This window comes from Malurus melanocephalus, unplaced genomic scaffold (assembly GCF_030028575.1).
Source record: "Malurus melanocephalus ecotype Western Australia unplaced genomic scaffold, MMel_1.1 scaffold_271, whole genome shotgun sequence".
In the NCBI taxonomy this organism is placed as follows: Eukaryota; Metazoa; Chordata; class Aves; order Passeriformes; family Maluridae; genus Malurus; species Malurus melanocephalus.
This window is the reverse complement of record NW_026623503.1, coordinates 290247-315187: the sequence shown is the minus strand read 5'-3', so window position 1 is coordinate 315187 and position 24941 is coordinate 290247. Positions and strand designations below refer to the sequence as shown.

The 24941-nt window shown below is 40.3% G+C and overlaps 1 protein-coding gene across 3 annotated transcripts in view; it reads right to left on the bottom strand.

Annotated features, from left to right (window-relative positions):
- The window catches only part of ITGA9 (integrin subunit alpha 9), a 238026-nt gene that overhangs the window by 107274 nt on the left and 105811 nt on the right, over window positions 1–24941 (bottom strand). For all 3 annotated transcript variants that reach the window (XM_057376170.1, XM_057376171.1, XM_057376169.1), the window contains one exon: window positions 16116–16192. In XM_057376170.1, coding sequence (XP_057232153.1) covers window positions 16116–16192 — 77 coding nt within the window. The remainder of the gene's footprint in view (window positions 1–16115; window positions 16193–24941) is intronic.

Here is a 24941-nt window from a genome sequence, read left to right as displayed (position 1 = left end):
AAAAGATCAAAACTCCAGCCACACAGCAGGGAGATGCTCGCAATTATTTCCTCTAGAGTACAACCAGCCCAAAAGTGAGAAGGAACCACTTTTCATTCACCCAATTTCCCTAAAGGAATGGCTGTGCCAGTGACATATACATTATAAACAGGGAAACACATTTGTACACACATACATACAGACATGTCATGTTATGAATGTTCACATGGAAAGAAAAAAAAATTTAAATTCAGAAGTACTAAGTACTTCCAGGTTTCATTCACATGACCCAGACTGGCAGGTAACAATTCTAAGCAATTGTAAAAATCAGACACCGGATTTCTGCCATAGTTTTGAATTCACTGACAATGGTAGTCCATATCGAATGTAAATATAAATATTTAATGTTTACTCCTTAAGTGACTAAGAAAAGGAAAGCAAATTCCAAGATAAAACAAATACCTTTTTTTGCATGCTTTAATGCTCCAATTGTTAATGTCCACACCATATCATTACATTATGGTCAGTGAGGGAACAAAGACCATCTGAGAAAGACAAACTGAAAAGATCTACAGTCTTTCACCACCCCTCAAGATGCTGCTTTTTATCAACATGAGTCAGTGGAGGCATAATCTGCATTCCAAATGGTGCACAGGGACATTTTCTCTATTTAGTATTTAATTTCTCAATTCACCAGGGTGATTTTTTTTTAAAGTGAGAAGACACTCAGCATTTCCTTTCAGCCTATGCAGACCATACATAGGGCAAGGATGTGAGGCATGGTGCAGACCATACATAACACAGGGTCACACTCACCCTATTATCCAGGTCACTGATTTTCCCTTTTGTACTAGGAACCTTTCTTTCCTTACAGCAAGTCAGCACCTACATGGATAAATCATCACTACTTGCTCAATGGACAGTGGAAGTTACAACTGTGGTCAATTAGACTGCAAATGGGTAAAAAYGTTTCAAACAACTAAAGTCCAATATGTCCTCCAACTCCATCACATGAAATTAACGAACTCTACCTTTTACTTTTAAATCAGTAAAAGTGTAAATCAACCAACACTGGTGCCGTGACAGATCCAAACAGATTTCTACCTTCACYGACCAGCACTGCAATTGGTCTTGGGAGTTACTAGGTATTTGGGTTGATTTTGTGCCAATCCTATATTCCTATACTCCATCAGCTTGAATGCCTAAAAGGTGCCTGCACCTTTAAATGTGACCCGGAAGAAGGGGCAGGGGCAGCTGGGAGGGCAGTGCGGGCACTTAAAAGCCAGGGCTGCCACACTGCCACAGGACCTCAGCTCAGTGCTGCAGAAGTCCTGCTCGCTGTGTGCAGGGGAGTTATGTTGTTGCCGTTTAGCTAGCTTGGGTTTGTTAGCTTGGGCAAACTGCTTTCCTTGGACTGCCAACCCCTCTGCGGCTCCTGTGATTTTTCTTCTGGAGCAATTTGGTGGCTGGTGGGGACAAGTAGCGCTGCTTTATCTCATCTCACACTCCAGAAGAAGCTAAGCAGGCGACAGACAAGCACATCCTCTGTTTCATCCACTGTGAGGAGAAGACTGACTTCAGGTTTTGCCACTGTTGCCTGAGCATCCACATGGACTTTTCTTTTGTTTCTTTTTTACCCAGGGACAGGAACCGCACCATCTTTCTCCGTACCATGTGGCCAAACTGTTGTGGGGGGAGGGAGGGGCGTGTGTTCCTGTACTTTTAAATATCCAACAGTTACTAATTTTCAATCTGTGTACTGTGGGCACCTTGTTTTGTTAATAAACTATTTTTCTCTTCACTTTTGCCCAAACATCTATTTTATATTGGTGGGGAAAATTACCAGTTTTTTTCACTTAAAATGAAACATTTACTCTGTAACATTTTTTCTCTGAAAACATTGTCTCAAACCAAGACACTAGGATACTTAAATATTAATTTAGTCTCCATAAATTCTTTACATCAACCCTGAATACCTTTCTCCTGTTGTTTTTGTTTTGTTTTTTTATTTCAGGTTTTAGCGTTCGCTGAACTTCAGGAGTTTTGCAAATACTAAAACCTCAATGGCCATTGAAAAGCTGAAATCCTCAGTTGATCATTGAAAAGCTGAAACCCTCAGTTCAGTTGAGCTGAAACCCTCAGTTGGGAACTAATTTGATATCTCTGTGCAAAACTGAGAGGTAGTAGCCCCATAAATAAATAAATAAATAAAACCTAACTAAATATTTTAAACAACCTCACAGGGAGCAAAGCTATTGGATTTTACACTTGGGTACATTGTCTGCTCATCACATGTGTGTTTAAAAGAATTGCATTGGAATTCTCTCTGGAAGGTTCACAGCCAATTCAGACTAGGGACTGGGCCAAATGTTCAAGATACCATAGCCTATTCTGCAATAACTGAACTTCTGCCTTTCCCTTCTCATGCTGAAGTCTATGCTAGCAAAGGCATGAAGAGACATCACGCAATTGATGACAAGAGCCTATCTGAAGTACATTAAGCCAGCTATGGCAAACTAGCACTAACGCTATCAGATAATTTCATTCATGATCTTCGTTCTCAAGCAGAGACTTTGCAGTGTGGCCTGAGCAGTACATAACATGAGGTGAAAGGAAAAACATAATTGAGAATTCAAGGAGTGGTCAACCGAGGTTCTGTGTCAGCAGAGCACAGTAGTAGCATAACAACATTGTTCTTCATGAAGACTGAATAGCAATGTTACAGTGTTTTCATATAGGAAGGATCTAAATGTCCCATGTGAAGAAAAGTGCTTCCTGCGCTGATCCCAGCACCAAGACCATGAAACTGCTTGTGCCAGCATCCTTTTGGCACAGGGATGCTGTTTCTAGTACTTAAAATTCCATATCTGTTACAATTCAGGAATATGGCATCATATCTTTTCCATCTTTCCTACACTTTAATGTGAAAAATGAATGCATTTGAGTAGCAAATAAGAGGTGGAGAGGTGGGGGAAGACACACATCACACCAGTCTTTATTATGGTATAGAAACAACAGTGATTTCTAATTACAGCTAGTTACCATATATACAAAGCTTCTCTGGAAGTTGTCCTGTTTTACCCATAAATTCCCCTTAAGTACAAAACAGATACAACTCCCAGCCATGCATGCCTTCAAACTTCTAAATAAAATTGACATAACAAGGCATAACATTCACATAAAAATATCCCTACAGCAATCTAGTGCCCTTTTATTATTATCAAATACTTCAACTACACCCAGATGTTCACAAACTTTTATAAATAGAACTGAAGAATCAATGGGGAAAGAGCCACCTCTGTTTTTACAGAGTGTTTACTCCAGGGAGCAGCTTTTGGCTTGAATCAAGCTGCTCTGGTTAATGAAACTGTCACATAAAAGCAAGATGAGGTACAACACGTACAGAAGCTCTAATCTAATCTTTCACCCTTGCAGACACACATACAAACTAATACCTTTACAAGCTATTTTTGAAATCAATCTTACTGTGCCTCTGAGACAAACTTATGCCTCCATGTGTGTGAAAGACAGCATCCTAAGGCTGCAATGCAAACAAAAACTAATGGCAGAAAGAAATTAAAAAGATAAATGTAGGCCACATACATGAAGCTGCACACATCAGCCTGACATGAAAGAAAAAAGCCCTCTATATTTTTCCTACTTGTTAAAATATTTGAAAAGCTCTGTTAAAGTACGTGATTGTTGACCACAGATTTGAAACTTGAAGGTGAATCAATAGCACTTCATACTATACTGTTTCTAGAAATCAGATAATTAATGAAGTCATCATGCAAACCTATGTGTTTACCATAAAAATTATGCCTTCAGAAATAGATTTCCTGCTATTCTCTGCTATTAGACAGCTTTGATATCTTGTCCTATTCCTGGGTTGCTGGGCTGCAATAACCTCAGTTTAAAAACTATACTCAGTTAAGCACTGATGAGAGAAAAAGAACAGTGCCCTATCCAGCAATCAGTTTTGGAGGTCTAGAAAATGCAATTAAACAGAGAAGATAATTAGAACCAGTACAGCTTTGTTACTTAAAGCAATTTGTTTTGCAGTAGCAGGTACTACGCTTTGAGAGTAAGCTATATCTAAATGTCAAACATGATAAGCAACATATATGTTATAAACACATATTATAGTGTTGGCTTTCACAGATATTAAGATGAGTGCTATGTGTGTGTTAAACACATATTGTAGTGTTGATTCTCACAGAGATTAAAGGTAGATGCTATGTGTTGTGCATCATGATATAATATTGTTTTATTTGTAGCAGAAGTTTAGTTATGCAGACATAGTTGTGAAAATTATCACTGTTTTTCTTTTGTAACTCACATATAGTTATAGAATATTTGTGGTTAAACTGAAATATTATGATTTGTGACTTAAATATTTCCATAAAGGATTTTTTTTTATTATAGCAGAAGTATACAAAAGCTTCAAAGAAAGTCACCAAAAAACCCCTGAATGGGGCCCTGATGCCAATGGTCCTTAAAGATAAGAAGCAGCTCAGAGCTGGGGAAAAGAAGGCATACATTCACAAAGATGCTTAGCACCTTCAGGTTGGGGAGGCCATCGCCCCAGGGGTATCAGCTAACAGACCAGCACAGACCCTGACAGCAAAAGGGTGGGGGGGAAAGGAACAGAGGCTTTGGGGGAAAATATCTGGTCAGAAAAATTTGTAAAAAAAATCCGTTGTTTGCGGCAAAAGGAACCTGGCTGATGGGACCCCCCAACATTCAGACAACTATATCTGCAATGGACAGGCCAGGGGTCTCGTGACCCATTAGGGGCCCCTGCTATGGACACTTCTCTATCAACAAGGACCATCTGCTGAAGTTGTGGAAGAGGGGTCACACAAACATGACCCCAGGAGCATAAAACAACAAGACAGGTTTAAATATGCATAAATGTCTATAGGCATTAGGCTGATGCAACACAGAATGTATTTAAAGAAGTTTCTATCCATACCCGGGTGTGCCTCTGGCAGATCGCCAAGCACCCGGTGCGGTATTCCTTTGCTTTTATGTAACCTATTGTCATTTATTAAAACCCTTTAAATCTTAACAAGGAAGTGAATCTTGTTTTTCACAATATACCTGTGCGGATGAGTAAAACCTTATAAAACAAGTGCCTTGTAACGATTGTAAAACTCTTGCTCACGCCCATTATTTCGGCTAACCAGAAAAGCATTCTGGGAATGACTCGGCTAAATTAGACGTGAAAAAAACAAGTTACATAACCTGGGAAACAAGTGATAGAACCAGTGAGTCCTCACACCATGGTGCATAGTGGCTGGTTATAACCATGTTATGTTCATATCGTAGTTTATGATGGTTGGTTAAAGCATGTCTGTTGTGCTTCACAAGAGTGTAAACTTATAACAAACTAACTGTTAAAAAACCCCAGGTTTTTGCAATAAAGTAATTGCTCCTTATGACTGCTAAGGGGAATTCATGTCATTCCACCATTACATATATCCTATATCAGTACATGATAAGCAACATATCCCCATATTAGCACATTTCCTCTACAGATCACTCAAAATCAGCAGGAGGATTTACCTGGTGACCTGTGAAGAACCTCAGGCTTACCAGATTTTGCAATTTCAACACATAATACAGAAAAAGTTCACATAGTTGCATCACAAAAGAGGATGGATATATGCATGTATATATCCATATACGTGCACATCTGTATCAGCCAAGCTGTATACTACAAATGCAAACCAGAAGTGCATCTGCTTCTCATTGTGGTCTGTACATTATAAAGAATTTCCACCTCTTGAGGCAGCTGATACATGACGGAGCTCTCTGATATTAAGCTTTTGTTTTGTTGGCTTTATGCTTCAGTTGCTAGAGCAACCATGACTTYAACTATCTTAGGCCCATAAAATACTGATGTTTAGATGTTCACAAGGAGGGGCAGGTTACACAGTAGCCCAGTAATGATTTCAAATTACATGTTTAGGGTCATCTCTTTAGGGTCTAGTTTAAAATAAAAAACAAAATCCTACTCCAGTACATACAGTTAAGTGAGTCTTACAAAACAAAACCAGTATTTAAGGGACAAGACCGGCTTGCACAATATTATTCTGATCATCAGTGGCCTGTTATTAGAAAATAGAGACTGTCCAGTATTGTTGGACAAGATACGTGGACTACTTTGGTTTGTTAGCACCATCACTTGATAGTTCTATTACCATACATATGGGTTAAATCACCCTATGTTCAAAAGGAACAGGATTCTTGTCTTGGGGATGTCTTTTTATCCCATCCCATCTTTGGGGCTTTTTTGTTTTTGTTGTTTGGGTTGGGTTTTGGTGGTTTTTGTTGTTGTTGTTGTTTCTGGAGTTTGTTTTTTTGTTGTTTTGTTTTTGTTCTGTGCCGGGGATGGTTGCAGTTCCCTCCCCCTCCCCCCCAGCTCTGGAAACATTRTGATAGTTGACAGCCAGCCCAAGATTTCCTGCGAGAGTTGGGGCAGGCCAAGGGGCAGTTGTCTCTCTCGTCCGGTGGAAGATTTGGTGCAGGGAAGCCCCCGGTGGGATCGTTCTCAAAAGAGACACAGTTGCTGCTTGAGCTTTTGCCCTTTTTTGCCTCTTTTTCCCTTCCGCACCATGACTGGAGCTTACTGGCTTGCTTTCCCTGCTTCTTGGGAGCCCAGAGGCAGTGCCTGCCACACCCAGACCAGGAATACGCCGTTTCCCACAGGCGGGTCGCCCTGCCTGTAGAGCCTGGACCCAGGAAATAGCCATTGCCGGAGAGCTACTGGGAGCATTCCCCTGCCCAAGCCCCGCTGTTCTCTGCCGCTGTTTCAGGGATTTTTGCTGTTCTGTAACCCGATATCCAGGTTCCCTCTGCAGCTTTGGGCAGGGCCCTAGGTGTCTCTGCTACCTTTTGTTTGTCACTCCGAGGGTGAGTCAGCCCCTACCGTCCCCTACTGCTGCTCCAGGACCCAGTGTTGCAGCCTATCTCGCCATCTGGAGGGTCATCAGGATCAAATGCCCCCTGTCAGGCTGTAAAGGAAGCCCCTCTTCCCTCCTTTTCCCGCTGGCAGCGCCCGCCATTGCCACATGGGAAAGAGAACTGAGCCAGTGCCACAGCGCCTCCTACCGGAGCGGGGGAATCTTCCCMCCCACCCTGCCCGGTTGGGACCCACCAGCGCCCCTGCCGGCTGTGACCATAACTGCACCACAGCGGGGGGCATGGGACAGTCCAGAGAACGCTGGCACTGGGTTTTTGGTTTTGTTTGTTGTTGCTGCCGTTGTTGTTGTCTGTTTGCCTTGTTATACATACTAGCAAAGAGCTGTTATTTCTTTTTCCCATATCTTTGCCTGAAAGCCCCTTGGTTTCAAAGTTATAATAATTTGGAAGGAGGGAGGTCATACTCTCTGTTCCCAAGCGAGAACAGAGGTGGTGTGACAGGTGGCAGACACCCGTCTTCAAAACCAAGACAACTGTCCATTGTTATCAAGCTGGACTTACTTATTTTGGGAGAGATTTATGAAGCTCTGAGCACAGTGAACCAGATGGAAACTGAGAAATCATTTCTTCATCCCCATTTATCCTCAACAACAGAAAACATTCACTTATGCTTTGAGGTGATGCTCCCAGTGCACCCTGTACTACATCTGATTAATTGTGGACTCTGCCCTTTCAGAAAACTGCAAATCCAACCCCGGTTGAGTTACAACAGAGTTTTCCATGTGGCTTACAAACTCAGCATTCAATACATTAACAACTGTCTGTAGGTAAAAGATAAATAAAAGTAAATATAAGTTAGAAACCAGAATTCTGCTTTATAGCTTCAGCAAAAAGGCTAAATTCCAAACAGAATTATAAATATACTAATACACATAAATTGTAGTAAGTAGTTCTTCACTGCACCCTTTGCAGCGCAGCAAATTACCTTTAAATTACATTAAACTATGCTATAATTTATGAAAGCACTTAGATTACAGCTTAAAACTTGGTGTGACTTTTTGAGAAATAAAGCAGTCTGCTCATATCCGTTTTCCCGGTGTTTCATCATTCTTTTGTCCTTGGAACATTTTTAGTAGTTTAAAAGATCCTGAGCTAGGACAGCACTGAGTATGACCAAATAACCAGTGGGGAGCAAATGACTGTAGCCATGGCTCTGTATTTGTGCCCTGACAGTTGGGAATATCCATATTGGCACACAGAGCTTTATACACATAGGGCCTTGACTGTCAAGACCACTCCTCTAGCACTAGAAATGCTAAACCATAACATTTGCTAATTTTCATTTGGTTGTGTTTTGTAAAGCAGATAGGACTTTCATCTGAGCAGCTCTGCTACTTAGGGTAGACTGTCTATGGTAAACAGAACATCAGAAATATTGTTGAAGTAAGTATTTATTCAACGGAAGGTAAAATAATTAAAATAAAATAAAAAATAAAATTCTTCATCTACGATGAACGAAGAGGAAGGGAAGAACAGGTATTACCAAAGAAAATAATTAAGCTCCACATGAAAGGATATTGTGTTTCCTTATCATGACTATTCTGTTAAGATGAACTTCAGGGGCATAAAACCTCAATGGGCATACTATGAAATATGATGCTTCTCTGGAAACAAATCTCCATTGCATGATCAAAGGAGGGTAAGTGCCAAGGTGTGAGMCTGGTCAAATTTATCCAAGAGCTTTGCTTCCCATGTTAAACCACAGGCTTGCAGCTTTTCTTCAAGGCTTCGCAAAAATCTATGATCATTGAAACCTTTACTAACATTTTCTACAAACATTACTATATTAATGACATACGCTTAAAATGCTTTGAACTTTTTGATCAAAATTTTATGTTATTGCTCCTTCATTCAAAACACATTGAATGCCTGAATGCCTGTTGCCTGTACTGTTATAGCACTAACCTATGTTCTATGCCATTGCACCTTGTGCTGGTGAAAAGTGAATTGGACAAAGCTGCCATAACACACATTTTTATCTATGATTTCTGGATTCTTTCAGCTCAGGTTCTGCAATAATTTGACAAGTCAATATGAAACTTCTGAGGCTCATTTTTCAAATCAAGTGCCTAATATCTAATAATGTGCCTACCGAACCAGAGGAAGTCTTTTCACTGATTTTAACAGGTTCATGAGCATATTCATCCTTGTCTCTATACACAGCACTTGCAAACAGTCCATTTTGCAGTTGCATAGACAGTTCCTMTGCAAAATTATTCACTCATCAATAATACAAACAATATGTTTACAAACTTCAGAGTTGTAAGCTCAAAGTCTGAGAGTGATGCACACTTGCCTTTGTCTTTTAAGAGAGACTTGGGTTAAGTTCTTCATTACTACATCCTAAAACATCACATCAAATAATTTACCTGCTCATTATATACAGAGCCATGCATAAGACAAAAGACAGAAATAAGTGTTGGCAAAAAAAACATTAATCGTTTAGTAAGTCRGAGAAGGAATTCATATGGAAAAAGGGCAAAGCCTTCTGTAAAGCTGACCAGCTGATACTGGAAAATACTCTTTCTTCATAAATTGCTATTTCATTAAAATGGAAACATTTTAAACTTGATTGAATTTTTGATAGACTGAATTTTGTCCCATCTCTGGCTAATTCCAGAGGAACTAATAGAAGCAGAAACAGCCCAAGCAACAAAGTTGACCTTTCAATTGGAAAAGGACTTTTCTCAAAAATCCCATTTCATAAGAGAACTTTTGAAAGTGTTTAACTCAATTAAACCTGCAATTTGGAAAAAATTGAAAATTTCTGCTAAATGCACCTGTCACTCCTTTGGCTGCCTATAACTTTTGCTTCCACTTTCACATTTCCAAAATAAACAATTTGAAGCAGTATATACAGGAACCCACCCTAGCCAGTCCATATAAGGAGGAACATAAATTTAAGCTTAATGAATAGTGGCCTTTGAAGACACTCTAAACCAACACATAAAAGTAAGCTGCTTCTTATAGCCAAACATCAGTCAGAAGCATTCGGATGGAGAAGCAATTCCATTCTAATGACAAATAAAAGGTAACCTCATGTCAAATAAATATATGAAGGGCAGACTTCCTCTTGAAACCTTCTCAGGAACAGCAATATTTATTACAGCATTTTCTATCCAAGGGGGCTCACAGTCCTACGTTTACAACCTGGTTTACGTATCATGCACACAGCTTGTGCCGAAACACAGCAGCTACATGACATGTCACAACATCATCTTTCTTTCTTCTTGCACTGTCTCTTTTCAGTAAAGCTGCTCTGTTCATTGCAACACATGGCCTGTCAGTGTATTTACACAGCCATACAGGATTTCCTTCCTAGCTGTATCTCACATGGAAGCAGCCATCCATTCTGATATGGTCTTTTTAGCTAGTTTGTTTATTCTGGCTGGAAGAAAGTCCGTTTTTTCAAACAACCTTACTGTTCCTCAAATGTCTTCACCTGGTTCCTCTTGCAACCCAAAAAGGCTTGAAAACTACCACTGCCTTTGTAGAGAGCCAGTCAGAGAGATAGGCATCAGGTCAGGAATGGAAACAGCATTGGTATGTCAGACAAGATCTCCCTCAGCAATTTTAGGTTCTTCTAAAAAGACCAGAGAGCTTTTCTCTCATATAAAGTACCAAATGAATGGATACAAGATTTTAAAGGCTAGAGAGATATAAAATTCTACAAAACACCTGCTTCAGAGTTTACCTCGGCACACCTTGAGGAAACAGATGCAGTTCAGCTTCTAAATAAGCATCTATGAGAGGCTCAATAAAAATGTGCTAGTTGGTGCAGAAACCTGACAGAAAAGACATTTACCGTGCTGAGAGAACAGAGTGAGACATTAAAGTCAAATGATAGGCGATAAATATATTTTTAACACTAAAAATATTTGACAATAATAATTAACATTTTGTTTTTCAGTAGTGAATTGCTGAAAAGGAAACCTGCTTTCCTACTGTTGTCCCAAGTTATGGTCAAAAAAATAAAGTTCATTGCAACATATTATATTCCTATATCTCTTACGGTTTCAGGTTGTGACATTAAAGATACCCATATGGAATACATAAATATATTCTTTACACTAAGATACTTTTAAGTCTTTTCCTTTAGAAAACACCAGCACCACTACCCACAGGGTATTACTGCATGGATAAAGCCAGATTTTGCCATCTCCTGTAACAGCAGCAAGATGTTGAAGAGAATTGTTGAAGGGGAGGCAATGAGTCATGTTTCTGTGCCATGCTGCCAAAACTTCACATATTTATTTGTTAAGAAAAATGGATTTGAAACCAATCCTGACTGGAAAGATGAAATGCTTCTCTTTTGCTCCTTTAGTTTCTCCTAACATTGCCTTTGTCAAGTCCTCAGAACATTCCATGGCTATTTTTTTCTTACTCTTAATTGCCATCTGTAGCTTTAGGCTAACAACACTCATATTTCTATGAGGAAGTCCAGGCCAACCACAACAGAGACCATTTGTAGCAATAYTAGCACACACCACTGTAGCTGTTTCTACATGCTAGTTCATAATGTCTGCCATAGAGATTTCAATTCCCATCGTTTGCTTTGCCAGGTTCAGTCTTCCTCTCTTGTGAAGCTGCATGTTCTTGCTGGCAGAGGTGGTATCAGTGAGAGATGGAGTCCCACTGGCAGGTTTCCAACTGCAGTGCTGGAGCATGCCCACAGCCATCCCTAGGCAGATGTTTTCATGTTGAAGAAAAGCTGGTTTTGTTGAGGCAATTTTGCTTAGATTACAGAGAGGATTTACCTCACAACAAGTCAGAACACTAAAGAAAAGTTGTTTGGAAGGTATTTCTAAAGGTCAGAAAATCCCTTCTGATCTTCCTTAACAGAGGACTATTGCTAGCAACAGATGAGGTCAGCAGGGACCTTATCCAAACTAGTCCTGAAACGCAGAACAGCAAAGCACACCATCTCAGCACATCTCATTTCTGAGCAGCATGAACTGCCTATTGCAAGAAGTTTTTTTCAAATCTGTGGTCTCAACCTAACAAACCACAGTCCATGGCCCTTATCCTGCTTACCATCCACCACAAGCAAAAAGAGTTTGGCTCCTTTGTCCAACAATCCCTTCAGGAAGCTGGGAAGGGTTTACATGCAAACTGATGGTAATGAAGGTGCACAAGAGAGATTTATCTCTTAACTTTAAAGAAACCTTTTTTTTTTCTTTCCAGAATAAATGCATCTTAACTCTTCTTCAATCCAATATAGCATGTAACCCTGGTCTTCAGCCCAAGTCACCAAGGACTCCTTTCACTCCAAAAGAAACATCCCATCTCTAGCTTCCWATATCTTTGCAAAAGCTTCCAGATAAAATGAGAAGGTTTTAACATTTTTTTATCATCACCTGCTTCCAAAAAGTCATACCCTGCCCTCTCCTATGAATTCACAGCGAAGGGTTTCAGCTTGCCCAGCAGCACTATTTCCACATGCAGCAGCACCTCAACGACATTAAATAACAAGGCAAACCCAATCATACCTGCTCAGAACAGAAGTGAAGTTTCTAATTTACACATGTAGATTTGCTTGATTTTAGCACTTTGGATAAATGACCATCTATAAGGTTGTCACTTAGACTATGCATTAACATCCTGGCTGCTTATTTGCTATTCATCAAAATGAAATGCTCCCAATTTAAGAGCACACAAGTTTTCAGAAGAGAAGGAACACCCCAAGAAAACTAAATTCAGAGCAGGCATGGTTATTTCTTGCCAGGGTAGGCTGGTTTTTCTATTATTCATTTGGTATGTGTGTGTGCTCGTTTCAGCAGTGGAGGGGCTTATTTCTTCACAGCAATTGGTATGGGACTATGTTTTGATTTGTGCTGAACACAGGACTGATAATACAGAGATTTTTTTTGTTATTGCTGAGCAAGGGTTACACAGAGGCAAGGCCTTTTCTGCTTTTCAAGCTGCCATGCTGGTAAAGAAGGTGGGGTACATGGGAAGATGGGAGCAGACAAAGGCAGGACAGATGACCCCAGCTGAYCATGTCACATAACATTATGCTCAGTATATAAAGTGGAGGAAGAAGGAGGAAGGGGAGACACTTGGATTGATGGCATTTGTCTTCTCAAGTCATTGTTATGTGTGATGAGGCCCTGGTCCACTAAAGATGGCTGAACAGCTGCCTGCCCATGAGAAGTGGTGATTTAATTCCTTGATTTTCTTCATCTGTGTAAATGGTTTTTGCTCCCCCTACAAAACTGCCTTAATCTCAATCCATGAGTTTTCTAGCTTTTACCYTTCCGATTTTCTCCCCCAATCCATCTGATAAAGGAGTGAATGAGTGGCTGTGTGGTGCTTGGCCACTGGCTGGGGTTTCATATATTCAAAGCTTGATGCCATCTTTTAACTGGAAAATTCTAATAATTCAGATGCATAATGGGTGAAATCTATATCACARTAGCTTGTGCAGTTCCTGAGCTCCTAAGAATGCAAACAATTCTCTTTATGAATCACTCAATTACATGATAATGTAATCTGAGCTAACTTTGTATGCACAAATATGCTCTAACCAGCATACATTTGAAAGCACATATAGTAATGAACAAAACTATATTTTGCTATACATAACTCTCTGGATAGTTTTTGGTTCTAATATGCTACTGTTTAAGAAAAGTGTGTAAGGACAGCCTGATCATGTAGCAAAGAGCCCTGTATCCAACTATGTCTAAAACCAAGAGGCCTGTGAAAGAACAAGGCAATTATAGAGTAGCATTTTGCTGATGTATTTCTGCAGCTTTCAGAATTCATATTTGCCGTTTCACTACTACATATACTCTTTGTACCTACAGTATCCCAAACAGTAAAATCCATAGATTAATCACAAACTTAATGAAAGCATACTGGCTTACTTGTTTTTCCATTGTTCTGAATAGTTCAGTATGATTAGCAAACTTTACCATCTCGCTATTCAATTCTAGCAGATTATTTCCCATATTATTTGTGAATGTGGTGAATACCACTAGCACTTGCACAGGTTTCTCCATCATCAAAACCAACTATTTACATMTTTTCTTAGTTGACTACCTTTCGATGGGATAGTAATACTCATGGCATCATTCCTCTCAGATCTGGGCAACTTACTTTCTTGGTGAGAAATCGTAAGAAAAGTCTTTTGCAAGCCAAGGCAGACAGTCTTAACCAAACCACCCAATCCACAGGTCTAGCAACATTTTCAAAGAGCTGCAGCAGACCTGAGAGACAGCACTTACCACTGGCTTCTCATAAACATCTGTTTATTTCAATCCCCTGTATAAGTGTGGCATCAATTGCATTCTTTCCAAGAATAAGGCCACCAAATTTAGTCAGAGGTGATTATTCAGACAAAGGTACTGACATAATCTTGCTAACAATGAAGTCAAATGTTTCGTGCAGATAGTCACGAAAATGAGTCACTTTTTTGGCTCTTTCAAAAAAAAAAATTTTTTTGTTTAGTACACAGACTTACCATAATGAGGAATAATGTGGGAAAATGGTGATAGGATTATTTTGCATGAAACACATGGGACCAGAAAAATGGAAGACAATACTCATTTAAAATCAGAATCCATAGCATGTTTCTTGGTAATTTTACATGCAATAATAACAAGATTCTGTTTTCGTAAGAAATATTCACTGTGCTCTATTTCTTAATTACTGAAGCTTACAGAGTCCTTTAGCTAAAGAAAGCCCATACTGTGCAGTGGGATCCTGTTTCAAAAAGAACTTCAGGATGTCACTGGGTAAAGAAAATTTGAGAACATTTGTTGAATATTTTGCTGTACCAGTGTAGAAACTGTATTTGAATGTCCTAAGCTCTTATGTCAGGTGTGACTTTTAAATTCCCAAGACGACATAAATAACAACCATAAAAATAAACAGTCTAATGGTCCAATCCCAATTGCAGCTTTTATTGCTGTGATTACTATACACTGACTGATAAGTTTTAAGATCTATCCCATGCTATTATTACTCAACTATGGGACAAAATCCTTCACTAGCTTTCCTAATCCACACAGACGCATATCTAGGTCTCAAGCGATTTTGCTCATGACAAACATTGAGCAAAAGATCAAATTGCAGTCAGACTAATTGTAGTCAAAGCTTGGACTCTAGCCTGAGACCTAACCCTGCTCTCAACCAATCCCCTGAAACATTCATGTAGACTTCAGTTGTGTCTGGAGAAGTCTGTAACTTCTCAGACTTCACTCTGGTTCAGTTTTGTCTCCAAGTACTGTTACAGCATGCTGTAGTTTTACATAAAACATGTCTGTGACTATTCCTTTTTTCTTGTTTTTGTTGTGGTTTTTTGTTCTTCTTTTTTGTCTTCCACTCTCCTTCCTGACCTGAAAGCAAAGCACTTCACAAATTCTCCATCAAACAGAAAAATCTCTGGCACAAAATTAAATAACTCGCATCAACATTTCTATCTCTGAAAATACTGAAGACAAAAAGAAAACGAAACAGAAGTCATGTGAAGTTGACCTTTAGCCTGATTTATCCCCAAATTGAATACAAATCCAGGCAAAACAGTAGGCATTTTCCTAGGATCACYAGTCTCAAGAGACAGAACATAAACATCACCTCTGGTCTATTTGATGAGTTTTATTATCCCAGATGAAAGTGTAATCAGACACTCATCCCCAAGAAGAATTTGACAGGAGAGCAGTATTTCAGAAGAGTTTGCAAAACTACAAGTTGAGAAACAGAAAACAGTAAGTCTGAAGATAATTTGCCATGTTTGGAGGGGTTTTTTAACCCTACATGTGACAAAACAAACTGCTTTTCTGCAGACTCCTACCGCGTCATGGACAGCATTTTATTCTCCCTGAAAAATTACATGTTCCACATTAGTACTTGATTTGAGTATGCATCTTTACTTTCTTTGTCCCTCTCTGCTATGTTATTTCTTTTCTCTATTTTTGTCCATTTGTTGGTTAAGAAGAAGGTGTCTTCCACTTTATATGACCAGAGCCCCCCATCACAGGAGTCCAGATTCTGTGTACATCTCAAAGGGGCACTAAAGGTGACATCACTGTCACCATCCTTCTAGTCTGGATTACGTGTAATATCTGTGTTTACATTTTGATTTTTCAATGCCATTCTACATAAAATAAATGATGTGTGCAAAAAAGAAAAAAAGTCCACCTACTCACCCAGATAGCAATAATTTACCCTGAAGTTTCAAATCAGCAGCACAGTCATCAGATTGACAGTTCCTCTCAAAAACAGTCTGTGAAAAACAGAGGAAACAACTGTTAAAACATGAAAAGAGATGGATCTAAATTCAAAAAAGGAACATCCTTGGATAAAATAAACATAAGCCAAAATCTGTGATACACGAATATATGGTATGAGTATTAAAGAAATTCAAGATGAGGCAAATTTTATCTCTATCAGTACTGGTTTTATTCTCTTCTAATTGAACAAGAAGTTTCATCAAAACCAGACTCTCAGAGGTTTTTCTCCATCCATTCTCCCTTCTCATCTGACAAGAATAACTGCTCATACAATATTTCTGGCATTCTTCTTTCTCTTCCCCAGCTATGTGCATAAAAATGAATCAGAAAATAAAGTGTTCATGAAACTATTTTCAGACCTAATGATTGCAAGTAAGGAAATCATAGACCAAATTTTCCTTAGATTTTATGTGTGGCAGGAAACATTCCTGCCATCATGAAAGCAGTAGAAAATTACAAAGACTGTTATGTATCAGTGATGATACTCTCAAATAATGGAATCATTGTCAATCTGGTGAGCTCTGGTAATTCTGAGGAAATGTARCAGATTGATAAAGCTGGGAACTATGAAGAGACAACATATGGACCAACTAYTTAAGTAGCAAGAAGAAGGGACATACACAAAAGGTCTACGAACCTATGCAAGTCTCTGGAGTAGTTTGCCTTGGCTAAACAAGGCAGCCACCAGAGAATGAAAGAAGAAAAAGGGAACATGCTTCCGGCATCAAAGAAACCCAGATGCCATCAAGATCATGGTTACTTTCCCCTTCTGTTTAGACCACAGACCAACACCTTTCTAAACATTTTCAGGCTGGAGAACTCATTCTTTCAGAGTCGTACTGCTCTTCAGCTTACCAAATATTCAAACAACCAATGAGTGTTGCCAATGTGAATATGAGTGTTCATCTAGGAAACTTGACAATCCACTGATTTCTTCCTTTAATATGAATGTTCCGTTCTACAGTCTTGGCTTTATGACTTTTATTACCAAAATAAACATATTCCAATCATAAATGCAAGGATACAGAAAATCTGTGCAGGACACATGTGAGGGTCAGATTGGGTTGGAGAGACCGAGAAAGCAAAAAAACACAAACCATACTAAGTTAGTATCTTTTAAGAGCTCAGCCCGACTGCATCAGGACTGAAAAAAGACTTGAATCTTAAGAGAGCAGAGAGACTTCTAGACCTTTGCTTTCCAGGAAGGTTCTTGACTGAGCAGGCAGCTCGTTCTTCTTCTTCTATGCTGAGTTCCCCAAAAAGGAGTGGACCCGTATGAAGTTTTTTTTTTTTTGTTGGACAAACAGATATCAAACTATGCTGTAGGTTGTACTGGTTGCAAAAGAAGAAAGGTGTAAAGCAGCCAGCTCATCTGGGCTACTTACTTTGCTCTTTCATTTTTCTTCCCTACCTTTTGCTTCCTCAGAAGTGAAATTTGTTGGGGTTTTAGAAATGAGGACTGAACTTACCCTTCCTCCTTAAAAAAGACTTTCACAACCAAAGGACAAGAATAACCCTGAGACAGGAACCGGCACTAGGCTTCCCTCTCAAACATGGCACATTTCAGAGGTAAAGTTTCAAAAGTCCTCAAAATTAATCCTCAAACCACTGCAGTAGTTACACATAGGAAAGACTGCTTGACAACTTTCAGAGAGGAAAGAATAATGAACTGCAAAAAAAATTCTTGCCTGTCAGTTTCTCTGTTTACGTTGCAGAAATCTTGGCAAAGTGAACACAGCAATCAAAGAAATTATCTATGCTTCTCAAAGTACAACATACTGTAAGTAAATTTAAGTAACTATCTAATAATCCTTGAATTTTCTTGCTAAATCTATAGTTGCTGCTATTCAGGAAGAATGAACAAATACCTCATTTTCAAAAATCACTGACCATGTATCTCTTCCAGCATATCATGTACTAGACAGCAAGCTACTTTGAAGTATGTTGGGAGTATTTCCTTATGTCATGGATACCCAAGTTTCTTCACAACACTGGGCTGGGAGAAAAATAAGGATGCTGAGTTCCAAGATCTGTAGCTGTGTAGGAGTGCATTATTTGCTTCTGTGGAGGATTTTGAACCTGTTCATGTTTGGGGACAGCTCCCTCACCTCAGAGCATATGGCTGGACTAGATTTCCAGTCCAACAGGCTCCTAGGACCCGCAGGTGCAGGCACAACAAATTCAGCAGCTGAGWTCCATGCTAATGGTAGCTCTGGAGTATTTTGCTATTTTTCACTGCTGGTATACAAGGACTCTTATTCCACCTTCCCTTTTTGTATGTCTTCTGGAGTCTTGACCTTCCAGGTTCTCATAGTCAGTCTATTTCCTCCATTTTCTTCTCCGCTAACTTGAGCCTTTCCTTCCTCAGTCTTTTGCCACTTCTACCTTTCAGGCTGACTAATTTTTGCTGTCTAAATTTCTTCTAAAGAATTAAGAAGTGAAAACACTTTAAGTCATCATAACRTTTATGAACACTGCTTTTATATTGTCACTGTGCCCTTACTTGGTCTACTTGAGCTGCAATTTCTTTGGGCCAGAAACCATACCTAACTCAACACTGCATGTTGTTAAAGCAGGAGTCCATTCCTGGGATACGGCATAGACCCTACTACAACATCATCGCTAATTTTAACTCTAAGCAATCTTTAAAGTGGTGCAGCTTTACAATACAAGCTTTGAAGATTTGTAGAGCTCTTTAAATATTAAAACTGTTGAAGAAGTTAACCCATAGATTGCATGTGTTATCCATAATTGAAAAAGGAAGTAGGGTAAAACTAACTGTGGAAGCAGATCATATTTTTTGTCATTACTGTTACCCTAAGTGAAGAGGAGCAATTCTGAACAGTGGTTTTATGAAGTCTAATTGAATTTTATTATGTTCCACTAACATTCTATCAAGTACCTCACAGTTTTATATATATACATCAGAGATGTCCAGGAAGCTTCCTTACATAAGAAATATATACATGAAAAATTGAGGAGGATGGGGGGCACAGATCAGGGAAAAAATTGTCCTAAGTGAGAAACACTTTGAAACACTCCTGAGAAAAGAACTGCATATCTTTTCTCAAGGCTACCACATATTTGTCTTGCATTTCCATGAGAAAAATAGGTGTTTGTGTGCTCAATGACCAGAACAGGATAACCTCAATGCTTCTAGAACACAACCTCACTATACAAACACAAAAGTAAAGTGAGTCTGTCAAAATTCCTGCTGTCACCAGATGTATAGCAAAGCAGAGACCAAACCCAGCATTTCCAGGGTTGACAATTGGTCTCTGCACTCTCTCCACTGCTGCACAGATGTGAGAAGCTACGGGAAATGGTTTCAGAGCAGTTCCCACCAAGTAACCAAACTTTCTTTCCAAACATGAGTTTCTCAAATTCTGCACAGCAACTTTTTTGAGTAAAACAATTATGCTTTTTGGGAGGTCCAGTAAAGTGACAGATGTATTCCTGAGCGGTTAGGAAAGATGGATGGCATCAATGTCCTCCAGAGGGTATGCTAAAAAACCTACATGAAGGTACACTCCTATAAAAAGTGAATATAGACATCTGTACCCAATCAAGCATACAGGAAGAAGAGGTTGAGAACTGATCAAGAAGGGAATACATCTACATAGGTAGTCAGATCAAGGCCTCAAAGCAAGTATCTTTGTGTCCATTATACCTCTTGAAGAGAGACATAAGGACTAAATTCTACATTTTGTGGTAAAGACCAGGGGTAAATACACAAGAAAGTAGAAGAGGTCTCCAGTTCCTATGTCCTAAACCATCCTAAGCATAAAGCTGCTGGGTATAGGACATGTAGATATTTTCCTTTTCCTTCTTGCTGGTAGCRGACTCTACTTAAAGCTGCTAGGAGGTAAAACAATTAAGAAGGAGCCTGGCTTCAGCCTAATGGTCAGAGCTCGRTGCTCTGAGGAAGGGCATCTGAGATTTCAAACCAGGCCTACTAAACTGCTTCACTTTCTTTCAATGGCTACCTAAAATTAAACAAATTATGTTTCAGGAAGCAGGGAAGAAAACAGGAAACTAAATAAATAAATAAAAAACTAAATAAATAAAAAACTCCTGTGCTTCTCTAATCCACAGAAAATACTGGAAGTCTTTCAATAAATTAAGAGGGAAAAAAGCATTTTAAAATATCCAACCTATCAAAAGTCAGGGAAGCACATGGAAGTTTCAGGTTGTAGCCAAAATATACAGTCAAGACTTTGAGAAGTTGCCAGCACTGTTCTAGTAAGAGTTCTGCCCATGCTTTCACAGAAAGGGAAAGTGACAGCTGAAGGTCAATGTTTGAAGAGAAAGGGGAGAAACAGAATTTTCAAAAGAACCCTTGAAAACATGTCACTTTATGGACTGAATAACAGAACAATGATTCACCCTAGATCAGACCTTTAACTACTTCTTCACATAGTGGTCTACAAAAGGTTCAGATAGCACCCCTTAAAAAGTGGCAGAGCTGAAGATACATTCTTTTACATTTCTTTTAATAAACTGTACCATGGACTTCTGAAGGAATAATTAGGTTATGCTAAATAATCTATGTTAAGAATACAGTATTTCAGTGTCTACACTCTACACTGATTTCCTGTAAATTGCCACCAAACTCTATGGTATGTGCAGAGATGATTTAGCAATTAGATCATGCTAGTAACAAAAAAAAACAATTCAACAAGGGGGCTTGTTATTCTAATAATTCTTTATTTTTTTATATTTTGATGCTATCTGGTTATAAACATGTTATCTGGTGAAGTCGAGTTCCTGGGTCTTATTTAGAGACCAGGATATATGATCCAATTTTCAAATGCTGAGCTGCAAGTAAATCTCATTATCTTTCCTAGGAAGTATTTTCTGTTTATAGCTTTACAAACCAATGACAACAGTGTGCTTAAATACAGATACAGGAGACTGATTTTAGACCATAATTTTGATTTTAAACTTTCAAGTTGCCCACAAAATAAAGCTATTACCTAAATGTCTACTGACCACAGGAAAAAAAAAAGTAGACTGATTCTTTCAAGACATCCCATGCTTCAGTATACCACTCGTGGAAACAGTCCATTTATGTATGCTGCTGAGACAAACACAAAATGGCCATTTAAATTCCTATTAGAAGAACAGTTATTAAACTGAAAAACATTCCAGGATTTCATCAGATGTGCTGGCTAAAATCTGAATACATGGTTTCCACAATACCCCTAGCTGAGTGGTGAACACATGAAAAAGGCAGGAGTGAACATATGAAATACAGCGGGAGTGAAACCAGTGTGCTGGCACCACATGGTGCAGGGGACAAAGATTACCTATCAAGCTTGCTAAGCTCCACACAGACTTGATCAGAGCACTAGGTTTGAAGGCAGAAGGTAATAAGACCAGGCTCATAAGAGTTGAGACTAGGGGCACCATACCACTGTTGGGGGTGAAATCAATAGCTCAGCTGAAATGCACCTACACCAATGCACACAATACGCATAACAAACAAGAGAAGTTGGAGGCCACAGTGCAGCAGAAAAGCTATGATACAGTTGCCATCACGGAAATGAAGTGGGATTACTCACAAGACTGGAGTGTTGCAATTAATGGCTACATGCTCTTCAGAAGGTGGAATCTTTGACAGGTAAAAAACTGGCTGTACTGGCAGACCCACAGAGCTGTGGTAAATGAAGACAAATCGAGTTGGCAGCTGGTCATTAGTGGTGTTCCCCGGGGCTCAGTTTTAGGGCCTGCCCTTTGTAATATAGTTATTGATGATCTGGATGAGGGCACAGGGTGCACCCTTAGCAAACTTGCAGGCAACATCAAATTGGGTGGGAATGTTAATCTGCTCTCTGCACACAGACCTGGACAGACTCAATCAGTGGGCTGAGGACAACAGCATGAGGTTCAATAAGGGGAAGTGCTGGGTCTTGCACTTATGTCCCAGTAACCCCATGCAGCCCTACAAGCTTGGGGAGGAGCAGCTCAAGAACGGTTCAGCAGAAAGGGATGTGGGGGTGCTGTTTCACTGTTGATTCATTATGAGCCAGCAGAGCACCCAGGTGGCCAAGAAGAAAAATGGTGTCCTGGCCTCTGTGAAGAACGGTGTGGCCAGCAGGAGCAGGGCAGTGATCACCCAGTACCTGGCACTGGTGAAGCCACACTTCAAGTACTGGGTCTCAGTTCAGCTCTGGGACTCTCACTTTGGAAATGATGCTAAGGTGCTGGAACACGTTGAAGGAAGGGCAACAAGGCTTGTGAAGGGTGTGGAACATGTCTTGTGAGGAATGGCTGAGGGGGCTGGGTTTGTTTATTCTCGAGAAGAGGGGCTCAGGAGGGACCTCATTCCTCTCTACAACTATCTGACAGGAGGTTGTAGTGAGGTGGGGGTCAGTCTCTTCCATTGTGACCCCAGTGAGAGGACCAGAGGAGATGGCCTTAATGTGAGACAGAGGAGATTCAGATTAGATATTTAAAAGATATTTTAGATATTTAAAAGGTATTTTTTACTTTCAGTGTCATCAGGCATTGGAAAAGGTTACCCAGGACTGTGGTGGAGTCACCATCCCTGAAGTTGTCTAAGAATTGTCTGGATCTGGCACCTGGTCATGTCGTTTAAGGTTTTAGGGCTTCACTGGTAGTACTGGGTCGATGGTTGGACTTGATGATCTTAAGGGTCTCTTCCAATCTTCCAATCTTGATGATTCTATGCTTCTATGACAGGCAAGGAAAAAGAGGTGATGGTGTGGCTCTGTTTGAAACATTAGGGCTCAACTGTATAGAGCTCAAGGATAATGATGGCAAGGTTGAGAGTCTGTGGGTAAGAATCAGGGGAAAGGCAAACAAGGCAGACATCCTGATGGGAGTCTGTTATAGATCACCCAAGGAGGATGAAGGGCTGGAAGTACTATTCTGTAAGAAGCTGACTGATATTTCATGATCCCTAGACCTTATTCTTGTAAGAGACATTAACTTGTGGGATGTCTTCTGGGAACTAAACACAGTGGAGAGGAGGCAGTCTAGGAGATTCCCGGAATGTGTGGAAGAGAGCTTTTTGACACAGCTGGTAAGTGAACTTAACAAGAAGGATGCCCCACTAGACCTGCTGTTAAACAGAGAAGGGCTGCTAGAAAATGTGGTGGTCAGAGGAGATCTTTGGCTCAGTGACCATGTGTCTTGGGTTGATTTTGTGCTAATCCTGTATTCCTATATTCATTGGCTTGTAATGCCCAAAATGTGCCTTCACCTTTAAATGCAACCCAGAAGAACAGGCAGGGGTGGCTGGGAAGGCGGCGCAGGCAGTTTAAGAGCCATGCTGCTGCGCAGCTGGGAGGCTTTTGCTTTTGCAGCTCAGCTTGCTTTTACAGCTCAGCTCAGCTCGGCACCACGGGTTGTCTTTGCTCTGCATGCAGCAGAATTACATTGTTGCCGTTTTAGCTAGCTCGGGTTTGTTAGCTTGGGCAGTTTTCCCTGGACAGACCCCTCTGCAGCTGCTTTGATTCTGCTTCTGGAGCAAGTCAGAGACCGTGGGGAGAAAGCCAGGCGGCTCCGTCTCATCCCAGACTCCAGAAGAAGCCAAGCTGGCGACAGAAAAACACACCGAGCCCTCTGTTTCATCGACAGTGAAGAAAGGACTATAATCCAGGTCTTTTGCCACTGTTGTGGGAGCAGCCACGTGGGTTTTTTTCTGTTTCTTTTCTTGGGGACGGGAGCTGCCATTTTGTCCGCACCATGTGGCGAGCGGGAGAGGACAGCGAGCATTCCTGGACTGTGCCCAAAGCTGAGCTGGGGAAGAAGACTGGCCTGGCTGAACAGGGAGCTTTCACTGGAACTCAGGTTTATGACCTTTGAGAGAAGTGGTAATCAACTCAGGAAGGTTACATAAATGCCATTAGGCCATGCAGAAAGAAAATTAGAAAGGTGAAAGCTCAGCTTGAACTTAATCTGACAACTGCCATAAAATATAATAGAAATGTTTTTATAAATGCATAAACAATGAAAGAAGGGCCAATGAAAATCACCATTCTTTATTGAATGCAAGGGGATCATAGTCACCAAGGTTGAGGAAAAAGCTGAGGTACCTAAAGCCTTCTTTATATCATTCTTTGACAATAAGACTGGTTATCCTCAAGGCAACGAGCCCCTGAGCTCGTAGACAGAGATGGGGAGCAGAATAGACTTCCTGTAATCCAGGAGGAAGTTGTAAGTGACCTGCTGAGCCACACAGATGCTCACAAGTCCATGGGACCAGATGGGATCCATCCTAGGGTGATGAGGGAGCTGGCTCACCAAGCCATTCTTCATCATTAATCATCATCCTGGCTAACTGGAAGTCCAGGAAGTCCACCAGTTCCAGCTGACTGGAAGCTGGCCAGCGTGATGCTCATCCATAAGCAGGGCTGGTAGGAAGAGCCGGGAAGCTACAGGCCTGTCAGCCTGACCTCAGTGCCTGGCATGTTTATGGAACAGATCATACAGAGTACGATCACATGGCATATACAAGACAATCAAGGGCTTAGGCCCAGCCAGCATGGGTTTAGAAAAGGCAGATTCTGCTTGACCAACTTCATCTCCTTTCATGACCAGGTGACCCACCTAGTGGATGGGGAAAAGGCTGTGGATGTGTCTACCTGGACTTCAGCAAAGCCTTTGATACTGTGTCCCATAGTATTCTCCTGGAGAAGCTGGCAGTCCATAGCTTGGACAGGTGCATGCTTTGCTGGTTTAAGAACTGGCTGGATGGCCAGGCCCAGAGAGTGC